This window comes from Clinocottus analis, unplaced genomic scaffold (genome assembly GCF_023055335.1).
Source record: "Clinocottus analis isolate CAN_PGR_092001 unplaced genomic scaffold, fCliAna1.0.p SCAF_11, whole genome shotgun sequence".
Taxonomy (NCBI): domain Eukaryota; kingdom Metazoa; phylum Chordata; class Actinopteri; order Perciformes; family Cottidae; genus Clinocottus; species Clinocottus analis.
The window spans coordinates 21,602,337-21,620,043 of NW_027175832.1; the positions used below are offsets into that span (position 1 = coordinate 21,602,337).

At 44.1% G+C, this 17,707-nt stretch overlaps 2 protein-coding genes across 2 annotated transcripts in view; one reads left to right on the top strand and one right to left on the bottom strand.

Annotated features, from left to right (window-relative positions):
* Positions 1–5,976: 5,976 nt before the first annotated feature.
* inhbab (inhibin subunit beta Ab) lies at positions 5,977–10,888 on the bottom strand. Its single transcript, XM_068571036.1, has 2 exons — positions 10,474–10,888; positions 5,977–7,284 (listed from the first exon to the last, which is right to left on the bottom strand). The coding sequence occupies exons 1-2, from the start codon at positions 10,886–10,888 to the stop codon at positions 6,512–6,514; spliced, it is 1,188 nt and encodes a 395-aa protein (XP_068427137.1). The 3' UTR covers positions 5,977–6,511.
* A 3,131-nt stretch (positions 10,889–14,019) lies between these two features.
* LOC137803146 (amphiphysin-like) overlaps positions 14,020–17,707 on the top strand; it is a 17,640-nt gene continuing 13,952 nt past the window's right edge. Inside the window, exons 1-4 of the mRNA XM_068601453.1 lie at positions 14,020–14,238; positions 15,575–15,655; positions 16,673–16,727; positions 16,855–16,949. Of these exons, the coding sequence (XP_068457554.1) occupies positions 14,170–14,238; positions 15,575–15,655; positions 16,673–16,727; positions 16,855–16,949 (300 nt within the window). The 5' untranslated portion in view covers positions 14,020–14,169. The remainder of the gene's footprint in view (positions 14,239–15,574; positions 15,656–16,672; positions 16,728–16,854; positions 16,950–17,707) is intronic.

Sequence of the window (17,707 nt, forward strand, 5' to 3'; positions counted from 1 at the left end):
GTATACTGTATATAAATATTGGGTTTGTTATTACTAAGGTTCTAACACAAAGGGCTAGAACTCTATTGGGTTTGTGTCGTGTCATTTACTGGAAGGAGCTGAAACTTGGCACAGTAACTATATGGGGCTGCACGGTGGTGTAGTGGCGAGCACTGTCGCCTCACAGCAAGAGGGACTGGGGTTCGGATCCCAGTCCGGGCGGGGTTCGAATACTGGTCTGGCAGGGTGGAGTTTGCATGTTGTCAGTGCGGGTTCTCCGGCTTCCTCCCAAAGACATGCAGGTTAGGTTAATTGGACTCTAAATTGCTCGTAGGTGTGAACGGTTGTCTGTCTCTACGTCTGCCCTGTGATGGACTGGTGACTTGTCCCTGCCTTTGCCCTTTGACAGCTGGGATTGGCTCTAGCGACTCTAAAAGAGAGGATAAGCGACTCTAAAAGAGGATAAGCGGTCTGGAAAATGGATGGACAATAACTATAAACTATGACTCCAGTTCACCACACGGTGGCGCTTTTAACATCAGCAAAAGACCTGAAACACTTTGAAGCAATCAATAGAAAACTCAGGATGAGGTTGAACCACACATATTATTTAAATATATACACGTATTAAAACACTCAACCGTGCACATGTGTCCACCATTTTGGATGAAGCTGTTGAAACATGTCCTGAACAGCTGGTCATGTGACAGAGAGGTCATGTGACTGTGCCCTTTCTTCTGAAGGCAGAGAACCAGCTGAGGAGACTTCTCTTGTTCTGTAGGGTTCGCTTGTCTCTGGTTGTAGTTCAGGGTCTCTGGTTGTTTCCTTTCAGGGCGTCTGCAGGCGGATGAAGAGCTTCCCACGGATCCTGCAGCATTGACGGACTAAAGTACTTCTCCACTGAAGCTTCACCCTGTAAACACACACACACACACACACACACACACACACACACACACACACACTTTAAAACCAGTATGGAGTCTCTCGAGTAAAGTCCTGCTGAGAGCTACCATGTTGTCTTGAAGCTCTACTCAGTAAAAATAAGCACTGGACGAATGTTTATTATAACCTCCTCATGATGCGTTCAAATGCAAGCGTGTAAAATATAGTTCTATGTGAGAAACTTGAATAAATTCAGTTGTTCGAAGGAGATGAGACCAGAGAGGACTAGGAACCAGAGTTATACAGAGGACTAGGGATATAATAACTTTATTTATATTACACACACACACACACATATATATATATATATATATATATATATATATATATATATATATATATATATATATATATATATATATATAGCTATATAGCGAGAAATTCAAACTATTAAATCACGAGACTTCACCTGCATGTTCGAAGGACTGAAACCCTGAGGTCTCCGGGAACCAGCTCCTCTGGGCCGCCAAGGTCCTCCGAACCCCCGGGACCCAGTATGGAACCCGGATGGAGACCCGTCCCTGTAGCCTCGGTGAGGACCCGGAGAGGACGCGGGCCCGGGGAAGCCCCAGCAGGTCCCCGGGGAAGGAAACCTTTCAGTCGGCGGCGGAGCTCCGGGACTTCGCTGAGGTCTGGCCGGCGCTCGGTACATCGGAGCGGCTAAAAACAACAAGAGAATGAAGAAACACCGGAGAAACACAACAAAGCTAACGCTAGCTAAACACTGTGATGGAACCGGAAACGGAGACTGACGCACTTCCGGCCTGCCCCGCGGCCACCAGGGTCACAGGAGGATTATCATTATCATTATTATTAATATTATTATTGTTGTTGTTAATAATAATAATAATAATAATAATAATAATAATAATAATAATAGGATATACAAACAACCAGAAGATTACAAGTAAATACATTCATATTTTCAAGGCAATGAAATAAAAAACACAAAGTATTAGTCATCAATCAGTTTGTCCTCGGAGAGGACAGAGGGTTGACCATGAGGTTCTGGTTGACTATGAGGTTCTGGTTGGTTAGGAGGTTCTGGTTGACTATGAGGTTCTGGTTGGTTCTGGTTGGTTAGGAGGGGTTTTACTCCACCAACCACATCAACCTCATGTGAATTAGTGTGTACTATTTTGACACAATTATATGTCATTGATCTTAAACCTGTGCCGTTGTTTATGGGTTCTTGGTTATTTGAATCAAGCGGTTTGAAAGGGTGACAGAATTTGTCCTTGAAATAAAAGTGTTTTTTTTTCAGATTCAACAGACTCTAAGATGTTTTTAAAGATGTCACGTGAGTTATTGGAGACAGATGAGCCCTCTGGTGTACTTCAGTAGAGGGAGTGAGTAAAGCTGTGGGTGTGATGTCTTTGAATAGCTCGGTGCTGTAGTGGAGGTGGTGAGGAGGTTAGCAGGCCTTCCCTCAGCGAGCAGCACTGACGTGTCCACAGCCCACACACACACACACACACACACACACACACACACACACACACACACACACACACACACACACACACACACACACACACTACACCCTTCAGTTTGACTCACATGACCATCCTCCACCTTCATCACGTTCCTCTGGACGTCTTCCCTCAGTCAGGCTCTGAATGTTCACACAGAACAGCTCACCTGTAAAAATAAACCTGTTGGTTACAAACTGTTCTTCACAGTGATGTCAGAGGAGACGTGAGGCCTGTGACATCACTGTTCTTCACAGTGATGTCACAGGAGACGTGAGGCCTGTGACATCACTGTTCTTCACAGTGATGTCACAGGAGACGTGAGGCCTGTGACATCACTGTTCTTCACAGTGATGTCAGAGGAGACGTGAGGCCTGTGACATCGCTGTTCTTCACAGTGATGTCACAGGAGACGTGAGGCCTGTGACATCGCTGTTCTTCACAGTGATGTCACAGGAGATGTGAGGCCTGTGACATCGCTGTTCTTCACAGTGATGTCAGAGGAGACGTGAGGCCTGTGACGTCGCTGTTATTCACAGTGATGTCACAGGAAACGTGAGGCCTGTGATTGGCTCTTTGCATGAGACACGTTCAGGCTGTTTGTGGAGACTTCATGAAAACATGTAAAACAACAACTCATGAAGGAATACACCAAATGTGACTCATAAAGGACGTGGGAGTATTTGAATGTACATAGTATTCACAGAGATGAATGTACATAGTATACACAGAGATGAATGTCTATGAATTACAGTCTTTGATGTGTTGACCAAACATGACCTGAATGTTTCCGGTGGCTGTTTCTCCAACACGAACACGAACCTGTCCGCCAGGTGAATGAACTGTGGAAAACTGCTGTTTGTTCTTCCTCCCTGATTCTCTGTCCTCTGAACAGTGAACTGTGGTGAACTCAGTGTTTGTGGAGCTGATCTGAGGTCAGGTTCACCTCCGTTCACAGACACAGTTCACTCTTTTAAATGTTGGACCGGATGATGATGATGATGATGATGCATATTTTAAACCACTACAGCTTTTGAAAACGCTCCCCCATCAGGCACTCCCTATTGTTAGTATTAAATACTATTTTTTATATTAATAAATACAGCGCGGAAAACAAACAGTATAATACTATTGAAATGTGTTAAAGCTATAAGGTGATCAATCACAGCTCTCATGAATAGGGCCTGTGTGGTCAGAGACTCCTATTGGACCTTCCAAGGCCAAGTGGTCCTTTCTATGCAACTGCAGCTGAGAGGAAGTCTCTGTTGTTTGTCATGGTGGGAATCAAGGCGGGAACCATGGCGGGATTCAAGGCGGGAACCATGGCGGGAATCAATGCGGGAACCATGGCAGGAACCGTGGCGGGAACCATGGCGGGAACCGTGGCAGCGCTTCAGCGAAGGGCGAGGGTTTTCAGGTCGGGCGGTCTCAGGGCTCTCAGGGAGCAACAGACAGGTGCCGAAGGCTCTGGACCTTGTGGGCTGTCTTCGCTGACACAGAGCTTCAGAGTCGCATGGAGGTGCTTGTGGATTTGCAGAGTGCTGGTCCTGGTCTTTAAAAAGGGGGACCAGCAAGTGTAACCAAGCATCACAATAACCCCAACCCAGCCTCCAGACGAGAGTCTATATGAAGGTGCCGGAAAGGATCCTCAGCTCCAGGTGCTTCCACCCTGGTCGTGGAACAGCACTTTGCTCTTGCAGGACTGTTGGAGCCATCTCGTCCTCGTATGACCAAAGAGAGAGACGCTTCTCGGCACACAACGCCACCCACCACAAGCAAAACTAAAAAAGTAGTAGTTTGTGTACTCCAGTACACGCTTTGTACCCTCCACAACTCATTCTGTGAGGAGCTCTTCTTATGCATGGCTACTGCAAGAGAACAAACGGGATTCAAACTCATACCCTTGTGTTGTGATCTTCCATCATCACCACATTGCTGTGCCGTGAATGCAGCATACAATAACTCATACACCCATCCCTCTGAAGAGCAGGAGGGACCAAACTATCTGTGGACGTAAGACCACTTTGACATACGAGATTTAAGTGTTTTTTTCTTCAGATAGCAGTTTTAATATTAGTTTTATTGTCGAGTTGTATTTAAGGCTGTTTTCAAGAGGTGTTGGTCAGGATGTGCCTTAGAGTGCTTTGTGTTTGCCTCAGCAGCCGTCTTTTTGTTTCTTAAATCAACTTGTGAACTCAGCGATGAGTTTGTAGGTCAGCGAACAAACGGAGCTTTGCCATGCCAGCTGGCTCTGGTTGGCCGGCTTCTCCTCAACCTGCGAAGGTTTAACCAACATCAGCGGACGCTCGTTCCAGATGGCAAACACAGGAGGAAGTGGCGGGGCCTCTCTGTCTGCCGGCCATCGCTCCAGTTTTACCTGTAAACAAAGACCCCAGTGTTGGGTTTCTACATCACTCGGACTGCCTTTGTGCAAGTGTGAAAGCAAAGTGGAGCTCAAACTCATCGGATCTCACCTGAACAGGAGCCCGAGAGGCCAACTGGCTTCAAACGATCCATCAAGAGTAAGTCTGAATGAGAAAATCACAAATCACGGCTCTTCACCTACAAAACAAACATCAACGAACTTAAAAACACTACATGCTCTTCATATTTTATCAGAACTTTACTTCAGGTTTCAAAGACCTGGCAAGCCTAAACGTGCAGTGAGGGGGAACGTCTGGCTGAGAATCCTGAGAGATCCTTAGAGATCCTTACAGATCCTTAGAGATCCTTAGAGGATCTCTAAGGATCCTCTGCCAGCAGAGATCGCCTCTCTGCTTTTCGCGGATAATGTGTCCTGTTTGCCTCCTCGGACCGTGACCTCTAGCATTCACTTGTCGTTTGCAGCGGCGGGGATGAGAGTCAGCCTTAGAGATAGAGTAAGGAGCTGTCTCCTGGTCGCCTCCCTTAAAGGTTCTCCAGCTGGTCTAACTGGCAGGAGGCCCACAGGAGGACCAGGACAAGCTGGAGGATCACATCTCCCAGCTGGACTGGGAACGCCTCGGGTCCTCCAGGATGAGCTGGAAAGTGTTGCGGGTGAGAGGGAAGCCTGGCTCGGCCTGCTGGATAAGAGGCTGATAATGGATAGATGGATCGGTTTGTGTTTGTTGTGACTTTTGTTTCCAAATGAACGTAATATCCACAGCAGGACATTGCTTTGCTTCTTCAAAGCGTTCTTCATCTGAGATCCTTCAGGTATCACAAACTATGGATGAAGATATCAGTCATCATTGTGCAAACACTCTTCGGTAATGTGGGAATTTCTTTGGGCTTTGGTAGCATTTTAAAACCCACATACTTCAGCCAAAATGATCATATTTAACTCCACTACTGATCCTAACATCTCCGACAGACTGCAGTAATACTTCTCCAACAGTTCGGTCTATGATAACTCGAGTGAAGCTGAGTGCAGTCCATCCTCAGGAGCACCAATGAGCTCAGTAAGAAATGTGATCAGGTGTGAATCTTATTTTCACAAAATAAAGAGACTGTGATGATGATTGAATGTTGATAGACATCATTGTTTAATGATGAAGCTAAAAAAGGCACAAAATGCAAATAAATTAGATTAAGTTGGCAATAGCGTCACTTTTTTCTTTTCACAATGAAGCAACGGTCAAAGATTGATGAAAGCATTTGCAGTGGGCTTCTATTCATCAAATAATGTATACCAAATAATACTCCCAGCTTAACTGACACATGGTCTAGTGAAGCTGGTTAACTGACACATGGTCTCATGTATACCTCAGTGAACTAAACTTTCATCATCAGTGTCTTTGGCTTCCTTCTGAATCTAAATATATACCAGGAATGTGAGAAACAATCAACATTCAACTTACATAATAATAAAATAATCATAATGTCTGGCTCCAGCAGCCGGTTGAACACATTTCTTTCAAGTATCTCAACAGCATCAGAAATCTTTACACAGGCTGAACCTAAGAATAGAAAACAATAGGCAAACTGTTGCATAGTGTCGTCAGGTCGTTCCAATGTGGAAAAGAGACTCTCCCAACAAGAAAAACAATGGTTTGTCACTAAGCATAAATACTTCATCTTTACTGGGAAAGTGCTGGACGGATAGAGTTCCCGCAGGAAGCAGGAAGTGTTTGTGTTTACGAGCAGCCGCACTCGTCCACGATCATGTCCTGGATGTCCTTCTTGATGATCTTCTGCTCTTCGTTGTAGTACAGCATGGACATGGCTCGCAGCCTCGTGGGCACGCAGCACGACCTCGTGTTCTGGAACGGGCTGTAGCCCCTCATGCGATAGTGATTGATGACGGTGGAATGGAAGGACAGCGCCGAGCCGCTGAAGCTCGCCATGTGGTTTGGACAGTCGCCCTCGCAGTAGTTGGCATGGTAACCAGACGGAGCGATAATCCAGTCGTTCCAGCCGATATCTTTGAAATTCACGTAAAACTGTCGTTTGCAGCAGACGCGTATTTTCCCGTCGCACTCCAGACCTCGCTTGACTCGTCGCTGAGCCGCTTCCCCTTCGGGTCGCAGAGCCACCATGAGGAAGGGCCGGTGGGACTGGCCCCGCCCCCCCGGCACCAGCACCGCCACGGCTCCGGCCCCGGGGCACAGCGGGCAGGAGACCCGCAGGCGGAGCGAGCCGCCGGCGCCGTCCAGCAGAGTCTGAACGCTGCGGGAGAGCGCGAGGGTGTGCCAGCCGCTGCGACGGGCGTCCACCGTCTTCTCTGAAACACACTCTTCCTCCTCCTCCTCGTCCTCACGGTGAAGCTGCAGCAGCCGCAGCGTCACTTTGCCTTTCACCCGGTTGGCCGTCGACATCTTCAGGAAGATCCAGACATTCGCCTGTTCCACCACCGACGGGCCGCTGCCCTCCTTCCAAATGTCAAAGGTCACCGTGTCCAGAGAGTCTCCTGCCGCAGAGAACACAGAAAACACAGAGAACACAGAACACAGAGAACATGTTAGCAGAGAACATGTTAGCAGAGAACACAGAGAAGACAGAACACAGAGAACATGTTAGCAGAGAACATGTTAGCAGAGAACACAGAGAACACAGAACATGTTAGCAGAGAACACAGAAAACAGAGAACATGTTAGCAGAGAACACAGAAAACAGAGAACATGTTAGCAGAGAACACAGAAAACAGAGAACATGTTAGCAGAGAAGACAGAACACAGAGAACATGTTAGCAGAGAACACAGAACACAGAGAACATGTTAGCAGAGAAGACAGAACACAGAGAACATGTTAGCAGAGAAGACAGAACACAGAGAACATGTTAGCAGAGAAGACAGAACACAGAGAACATGTTAGCAGAGAAGACAGAACACAGAGAACATGTTAGCAGAGAAGACAGAACACAGAGAACATGTTAGCAGAGAAGACAGAACACAGAGAACATGTTAGCAGAGAAGACAGAACACAGAGAACATGTTAGCAGAGAAGACAGAACACAGAGAACATGTTAGCAGAGAAGACAGAACACAGAGAACATGTTAGCAGAGAAGACAGAACACAGAGAACATGTTAGCACATACAGAAGGCCCCTGCTAGATCATAGTGGTTTTATTGGTCTGTACTGGGAGCACTACCATGCTTCCATCATGTATTGTGGTGGTTGGGTTTGTACGTGACCTCTGACCCCAGCGTGATAGTCTTGCTATTGAAGAACAGGAAGCTGTTTTCTTCTTCCTGTCTACTGATGAACCTGTTTTCTCTTTCATGGTTAAAGACACATAAATAAAATAAAACCTTCAGACATCAGGAAAACAACAGCACGTGTTTTTTGCTTTCGTTCTAAACCACAAAATAAAACAAAGTTTAAAAAAAGACATGAATAAAATAATTTGAACCTGCTGTTTTTTCTGAAGTGACCGATGTGATCTGAAGCTTGTGTCTTCTGGCATGTCGACCACGAACAAAGACAAAAAATGCATGAATGGAGCCACCTCTAAATATACTCAATATGAGCAGAGACACTAAAAAAAGAAAAGGCCTGTCGACCACACACACACACACACACACACACACACACACACACACACACACACACACACACACACACACACACACACACACTCTCTCTCTCTCTCTCTCTCTCTCTCTCTCTCTCTCTCTCTCTCTCTCTCTCTCTCTCTCTCTCTCTCTGCCTCTCCCTCTCTCTCTCTTTGTTTCCTGCTGCAAAATAATTACTGAGGCCTAGATTTGTCTGAATGGAGAGATTATTTACGGCCTGAGACCACTTGGTATGCCCCCCCCCCCCCCACACACACACACACACTCATTACTGTCCTCTAAATTCGAGTGGCCTTTGAGGGACATTTTTAATTAAAGATTCCTCTCAAAGAGAAGACTATTTATAGCACAAAGCCATTCTGTACATTTATGTAAGCAAATAAGAAACCGGACAATTTGATTGGTCACAAGCTGGTTCACGTTCATGAACACAAAACTTCACAAAGGTTTGTGATCATCAACAACTTTAATGAGTGGATTTCAAAAAGACTCATTTCAGAACCAAATCATTTATCCAACATTCAGTTAGAATTCACAACACTCATCGGTCTACATTGTTTAACTCGTCCAGTCGCTAATGAGGACTAGGGGTTAGGAACTAGGGTTAGGGGCTAGGGTTAGGGGCTTGGGGTTAAGGGCTAGAGTTAGTCCAGGGTTAGGGGCTCAGGGTTAAGGGTTAGGGGCTAAGAGTTAGGGGCTAGGGTTAGTCCAGGGTTAGGGGTTAAGCGTTAGGGGCTAAGGGTTAACGGTTAGCAGGGTTAGGGGCTAAGGGTTAGGGAATAGGGTTAGGGGCTAGGGTTGGAGGCTAGGAGTTAGGGAATAGGGCTAGGGGCTCAAGGTTACAGACAGACCTCAGTGGTGTCTGAGTCTTCAGATTCTATTGGCTCTGGAGATATCCTAATTATTAGGATTACTGGCTAGGGTTTAGGGCCTAATTGTTAGGGGCTAGGGTTCAGGCCCTAGGGATTAGGGGCTCAGTGGTATTTGAGTCTCAGGACTCGATGGGCTCTGGAGATAGCTTATTTATTAGGGTGGATGTAGATAATCAACTCACATTCATGTGCATATTGATTACTTCTCTTTTCATTTCCCAATCCGAAATTGGGAGATGTTAGCACAAATTGATAGATGTGGAATAATAATAATAAAATGCCATTTAGGGATGACCATATAGATCCAGAGGCTTATGTTGACTTCATCATCCAATACTGTTTTCATTGAAAGTGAGCCTTACTTGAATAAAAGTCTGCTAAAATATTTCTTTATTTGCATTTATTTAAAAAATATTTGTTTTGCCTGAACTGAATAAGAACTGTCTTTAGCATTCTAAATAACTGATATACCTCATGACGCAATACCATCTATATATAAATCCTATAACTCAATAAGTCCTAACCCTAACTGTTCAACTGTAACTCTGACTGTAACCCCATGACCTTTCAACTGTAACTCTGTATGCCTAACTCTGTAAGTGTAACTGTAAGTCTAATTCTAAAGGTTTTAGTCTATAACTCTGAAAGTGTAACTCTGTAAGTGTAAGTGTAACTTGTAACTGTAACTCTGTAACTATGTAACTGTAAGTGTAAATCTGTAAGTGTAAATCTGTAACTGTAACTCTGTAACTATGTAACTGTAAGTGTAAATCTGTAACTGTAAGTGTAACTTTGTAACTGTAAGTGTAAATCTGTAAGTGTAAATCTGTAACTGTAAGTGTAACTCTGTAACTGTAACTCTGAAAGTGTAACTTTGTAAGTTAACTCTGTGATCATTTGACTGTTTGATCGTATCGTTGTTTGATCAGTTCTTTTTGCGGAATCTTTGTTATTTTGGCTGGTCAACCACCCGATGAGTGTTATTGTTACGAAATGCTACTTATTACTTAAGCGTGAATTTTAAATGAATGAATTTAGCAAAAAAAGTATCACTAACTTGCCTCCTGCTGCATAAGTTAATGTCGCCACATACATAACATACATGAATGTTTGATTTCGGCACACGCCAGCCTGAGCATCTAGAAGCGGTGCGCTAACTCCTAGCTGTTGGAACTAAAACTAAAAGCTTTCTGATTGGTTGTCAGACTAACCTGGCTCTGCAAAGGTGATCATTTCAGATGGTGGTTCGGGTGGCGTTGGCTCCCAGGCGCCCCGGCCCTCTTCCTGGATCTCCACGCTGCCGTCTTCAGCCACACGGCCGACATGCAGCTTCGAGATGGCGTTGAGCAAAGCTGCACGAGGGACTGGCTGCGTCAGGTTGGGCCGAGTGCTTAGGTGCAGCATATTGAGAATGTGACGCTTCACAGCCTCCACCATGTCGCTCTGTCCTCCTGATGAAGACGAGTTCTTCCTCATCTGAAGCAGAGAGCAAGACGGACAGTCTGAAGACAGCGCCCCTTCCTGAAGCTTGGATGCCACATCAACCTCCGCAGGAGAGACTGTCGGAGAGGCGTCGACGAGAAGACCGACAGCCACGAAGAAGAGCACGAAGAACGGAGAGGACATGATGCTTCAACAGTCTCACAGTAGAGACAGAACAATACAGTTTGTAGGTCAGTCTCTGAGCCACAGAAGCCGGTCTGGATTCAGAAACAGGAAGCAGTGAACAGTTGAAGATCCTTCGTTCAAGACCTCAGACTGAGAGTCTTTGTGATGTTTGAGGTGAGGGAGGAAATGCAACAGAAGCCCAGAGGAGCAGTAGACTGGGTTCTGGTCCTCAGACTGGTCTCTGAATCTGTGGGGAGTTGCAGACCTGGTCCTCATGTATCCTGATGGTTCTGGTCCTAATGGTTCTGGTCCTGATGGTGGTCTGAGCTGAATGAACACCGTGAGCAGGGTCACTCTACTCTCCCTCTCTGCTCTGTTACTGTAATTATACCTCTCTGTTTAATCCCTCCCACATCCACAGAGGTATTCCCTGTGATTCACACACACACACACACACACACACACACACACACACACACACACACACACACACAAACTGGGAGTAAAGTCGCTCAGAATATCTCAGGACTCTTTGTGGTGTTTCCTCCTGAATGGACGTCACGACAGAAGAAGAGGAGGAAGGAGAGAAGAGTAGGAAGAGAGAGTGTCCCTGATTCATTCATACCACACACACACACACACACACACACACACACACACACACACACACACACACACACACACACACACACACACACACACACACACACACACACACACACTTGTGACTCAGCACAGAATCATCATCACCTCACGTGGAGGAGAAACTCTGTTGGTGTAAAATACATTTTAAAGGAAATTGTTGTTATAATCCTACATGCAGCAGATGGAGAAGCTCAGAACAGACGTCTGACGCACACACACCCGCACACACACACACACACACACACACATACACACACACACACACACACACACACACACACACACACCTCAGCACACACACTCACACACACACACACACACACACACACACACACACATACACCTCAGCACACACACTCGCGCACACACACACACACTCACACACACACACACACACGCACACACACACACACACACGCACACACTCACACACACACAGTGACATCAGCATGCCCTCTGCTGGTGGAAGACAGGTGTTACAGTTTCTTCAGCTGAGTCACGTCCTCGTCCTCTTTCTCTTCCTCATCCTCATCCTCTTCAGAAACACAAAGACACTACCTGTTGTCCTGTTAGGACGAATATATGATGAGGAAATACTATAAATATGTATTTATTTATATAAACACACACTCATCCTCAGATCTTTGTTGTCTGTATTTTAACCACTTTTAAAAATATAACACGGCCTGTGGAGAACCACGGTGGCTCTATGTTTGTCCGTTCTGGGCTCCTGTAGAAACGTGGCACGACTCTGTCGATGCAAACAGCTCGTTCTGAGGTTACGACGTCACAGTGACTATTATTTCCATGTAATTACACATTTTAATAAATAAACCTATCAGTGTTATGTTTAATCCGGCTGAACGCTACATCACAGAATGTCGTACTCTAACCCTAGAAACGAGTCAACAATTGCTAAAAGAGTCTTTTATATATATATATATATATATATATATATATATATATATATATATATATATATATATATTATTGTGCGAACCACTGCATGTGTTTGTATGAAAGCTTAGGACCATGTGGTGCATGAACACCGTCCTGTCGACCTTTAGAACAACATGAAACACAACATGCTGGACTGAAGATAATGTTTGTTGATATCATTATTTGTCCACAGCTGTTTGCACTTGTTGACATCAGGTCAGAATGAAGGCGTTTGAATTGTATGAAGCTGCATCCAACCTGAGAATAAAACACCTGAAGGTGAAACGTCTTTCAGGAATGAACACAGAGATCTAACAGTTTGTTACATATCGTTACATTCAGAGAGTCGAGGATTCCAGCTGTGAGTTGACTTCCTCACCAGCTCCTTGAGTCTCCTGTTTTCATGTCAGTACTGCAGTGTTTTCACGTCAGTACTGCAGTGTTTTCATGTCTGTACTGCATTGTTTTCATGACTGTGCTGTAGTGTTTTCATGTCAGTACTGCAGTGTTTTCATGTCTGTACTGCATTGTTTTCATGACTGTGCTGTAGTGTTTTCATGTCAGTACTGCAGTGTTTTCATGTCTGTACGGCAGTGTTTTATGTCTGTACTGCAGTGTTCTTATGTCTGCACTGGAGTGTTCCCATGTCCGCACTGCAGTGTTTTCATGTCAGTACTGCAGTGTTTTCATGTCAGTATTGCAATGTTTTCATGTCTGTACTGCAGTGTTTTCATGTCTGCAGCGTAGCGCTTTCGTGTCTGTGCTGCAGTGTTTTCTTGTCTGCACTGCAGTGTTTTGCGTCTGTACTGCATTGTTTTCATGCCTGCGCTGCAGGGTTTCCATGTCAGTACTGCAGTGTTTTCATGTCTGTGCTGCAGTGTTTTCATGTCAGTACGGCAGTGTTTTTATGTCTGTACTGCAGTGTTTTTATGTCTGCACTGGAGTGTTTCCATGTCTGCACTGCAGTGTTTTCATGTCTGTACTGCTGTGGTTTCATGTCAGTATGGCAGTGGTTTTATGTCTGTACTGCAGTGGTTTTATGTCTGTACTGCAGTGGTTTTATGTCTGTACTGCAGTGTTTCCATGTCTGCACTGCAGTGTTTTCGTGTCAGTAAGACAGTGTTTTATATCTGTACTGCAGTGGTTTTATGTCTGTAATGCATTGTGTCATGTCTGTGCTGCATTCTTTCATGTCTGTACTGCAGTGTTTCCATGTTTATGCTGCAGTGTTGTCATGCAAGTAAATACTTCTGTGTATTTATTTATAATTAATATATTTACATTTAAAGAGACACTACTGTGTATTTATTTACAACTTTTGTGTTTTTAATTAACAGTTTTGTTCAAACCAAAGTAAGGAGGAGGTTGACTGGAACGATCCAATCAGATGACTTGTCATTGCTTAAAAACCCGCCCACTTAAAACACTCCCCCTCTCTCTCTCTCTCTCTCTCTCTCTCTCTCTCTCTCTCTCTCTCTGTCTCTCTCTCTCTCTCTCTCTCTCTCTCTCTCTCTCTCTCTCTCACACACTCACTCACTCACTCACTCAAACACACACACACACACACACACACACACACACACACACACACACACACACCTCCCCCTCCTGCAGTCTCGAGCTGATAATCCTCTCTCTCTTACTCTCTCTCTCTCTCTCTTACTCTCTCTCTCTCTCTCTCTCTCTCTCTCTCTCTCTCTCTCTCTCTCGGCGTCATGGCGGAAATCAAAACAGGAATCTTCGCTAAAAACGTGCAGAAAAGACTGAACCGCGCGCAGGAGAAGGTAAGAGGAAGAGGTGGATGATGGTTTGATGTGTGATGAAGAGGATGATGATGAGAGTGAAGCAGCTAGTGGATGGAGGGCACGAGGACACGGAGGCTCAGGCCCGCACAGCGCGCGAGGCGCTGCGTTATTCTGCTCTCTCTCTCTCTCTCTCTCTCTCTCTCTCTATAGAGAGAGAGATACATGTATATCAGTATATCAGATATTGATCCGCGTAGAGGGTGACGTCACATAGCACTGATGGCGGAAGCAGACGTGGATTAACATGACTGTATCTCTCTGCTATGACGTCACTTGTCACGTCTTTAAGTAAATGACGTGAGATGTTTTCAAAGGTCGCAGAGGGGGGCGGGGGTGCCCGTCTGTTGCGTGATGACATCATTTCTGACGCAGGCTCAGTTACCTGCTTGTTGTCTATAGGAGCCGGTTAGTAAATATAATGCATATATCTCTTTAATCAATTAATAACCTCCTATAAATATGTCGTATATATATATATATATATATATATATATATATATATATATATATATATATATATATATATATATATATATATTGAAGTGTCTTATAGTACCATGTGAAGGCTTTATAAATGAAATGTCTTATTATTCTTATATCTATATATGATAAGGAACATTGGGCGTCCTCCCATGGACTGACAATCACTGATTATTAGCATGAAAAATCAAAGGAAGTTATTGATGAGTTCCTCTGAGTGATCTGCAGACAACGAGCTCACAGCAAGCAGACTGTAGAAAAGGAGAGTGTTCGTTTGTGAGAAGCAGCTGACAGGAAGCGATGCCTTCAGGGACACATTCAGCAGATTGATCTGAGGCGTTCAGGAGAAGCAGCCAGACACCGGGCCTATTAAATATTCAACAGGTGTCATGTTGTAAAGGTAGACGTTTCTCTGATACTCAAACAAAGCAAATAACCTTCCCAGGAAATGACATATAATAAATTGTATAAAGAGCTCATGTCATGGTCAGAATTGATTAAATGACAGTATATAATTGTTTATAAATGTTTATTAACTTGTGGGAAGAACAAAATATTGTGTTAAAACACAATCAAAACAAGTATCTTTTAGGTCAACTAGTAAATGTATTTATTTGTGACTCATGAAAGTCTAGCTAGAGGAATGCACAAATATTATTTAGGAGAAATTACGTATAAAAATGCAATAAGTACATTAAACAAAAGACAATGATTGCCTTTACAATGAAGACCTTTGCACTGGCAAATTGTTGTTAAAAAGTGACTGTTTAATTAGAAAAGTTGCAGTATTTTTTTGTCAGCATTCATGAATATGGATAATTTGGTGATTTTTCAGGTGCTGCAGAAACTGGGAAAAGCAGATGAGACCAAAGATGAGCAGTTTGAACAAGTAGTCGTGAACTTTCGGAGACAGGAGGTGAGCGATGTTTACACACCAGCATTACGCAATCCTATAGTTTGTGACTAAATGAACACACTCGAGCAGCCCAGCTGAGCACCAGGAAACTGCACAAGTACAATGATGTCAGCACAAAGACACCACTGCAACATTTGGTCACATATGGTTGTGTAAATGCTGTAAAACCGTTGTTCTCAACCTTTTTTCTGTGACGTAACCCTGTGAAATATGTTTTTAAGTCGAGTACCCCAAAAAGATGTAATACACAGCACTGTGTCTGATTTTAATATTGACTATACCCAATTCAGTTTGAAGTACTTATATTTTATTTAATATTTATTAGATAATTATTTTTAAATGATTTTTGAAATGGAAGTGTAACAGATGTGTTTAGGGCATGCAAGAGGTCAACTCAGATGAATTTTACAGCATTCATTCATTCCTGCAGAAGACAATAAAACACACACATTCTGGTAGCTCACAGCTGGTCAGCGTGATCGGATTAGCGACCATTATCGTGCGAAACAAACGGTCACATTTTAAAAGAATATATCAAATTAGTGCAACCTCATTTTCCCCACAACTTACCATGAACAGTATTAAACTCTAGTGAAGAAAAAAACGGGACTATGGAAGCCTAGGAGGCACAGAAGTGGTCAAACGCAAATTCCACATAAAACAGATTTAACGCTTGAAAATAAATTTCATACACACACACACACACACACACACTCAACAGGATTGTTTAATAATGAACAAAAATAATATATAATAAATTCAAAAATAAGAAGTGCCAGAGTGTATTTGTGACTCCATTACAGATGCTCATTTTAGATATATATTAAAAAGAAAAATCTAACATAACCCCTGGAGGGCCACATGAATATGACCGAAATTATAATACAACATCATACAAATATGATCCTGACGGCAGATCCACCCTCAAACTTACCAAAGTACTAAAAAAAACTGTTCTCCAGAAAAAAATGGAAGACTTCACGATTCCCTGTAGTTGATGTTTGTCTGTTGTGTCAGTCTGAAGGTTCACGGCTGCAGAGGGAGATGAAAGCCTACATGTCTGCCATTAAAGGTGAGAACAAGTCTTTTTGAGTTCAGTCCCTTAAAATCCTCTTAAGTATGTCATACGGCATGTACAGAAAACATGCAGCACTCATAAAGTGACAATGTCTGTCAGCTGAGTGTTTTTGTTCCTGCAGGGATGCAGCAGGCCTCCATTAACCTGACGCAGTCTCTGCATGAAGTCTATGAACCAGACTGGCATGGAAAAGATGACGTCATGGTCATCGGGAAGGTCAGAGTCATAAAATCACCTGAATTACTGGACAGGTGTCCCGTTGTCAGGGTAACCCGAAGCTGTCCCTGTAACACACAGGCCACTAGAGAGGTGGAGAGTCTCATAGTCATGTGGATGGTTTACAGTAGCCACTAGAGAGGTGGAGAGTCTCATAGTCATGTGGATGGTTTACAGTAGCCACTAGAGAGGTGGAGAGTCTCATAGTCATGTGGATGGTTTACAGTAGCCACTAGAGAGGTGATGAGTCTCATAGTCATGTGGATGGTTTACAGTAGTCACTAGAGAGGTGATGAGTCTCATAGTCATGTGGATGGTTTACAGTAGCCACTAGAGAGGTAGAGAGTCTCATAGTCATGTGGATGGTTTACAGTAGCCACTAGAGAGGTGATGAGTCTCATAGTCATGTGGATGGTTTACAGTAGCCACTAGAGAGGTGGAGAGTCTCATAGTCATGTGGATGGTTTACAGTAGCCACTAGAGAGGTAGAGAGTCTCATAGTCATGTGGATGGTTTACAGTAGTCACTAGAGAGGTGATGAGTCTCATAGTCATGTGGATGGTTTACAGTAGCCACTAGAGAGGTGGAGAGTCTCATAGTCATGTGGATGGTTTACAGTAGCCACTAGAGAGGTAGAGAGTCTCATAGTCATGTGGATGGTTTACAGTAGCCACTAGAGAGGTGGAGAGTCTCATAGTCATGTGGATGGTTTACAGTAGCCACTAGAGAGGTAGAGAGTCTCATAGTCATGTGGATGG

What these genes read in the sequence shown, in the direction of transcription:
- inhbab (XM_068571036.1), bottom strand. Translation starts at nt 10,888, where the DNA reads ATGTCCTCTCCGTTCTTCGTGCTCTTCTTCGTGGCTGTCGGTCTTCTC. An exon ending in GATCACCTTTGCAGAGCCAG is followed by an intron (nt 7,285 to 10,473) that starts GTTAGTCTGACA and finishes TCTCTGCGGCAG; the next exon opens with GAGACTCTCTGGACACGGTG.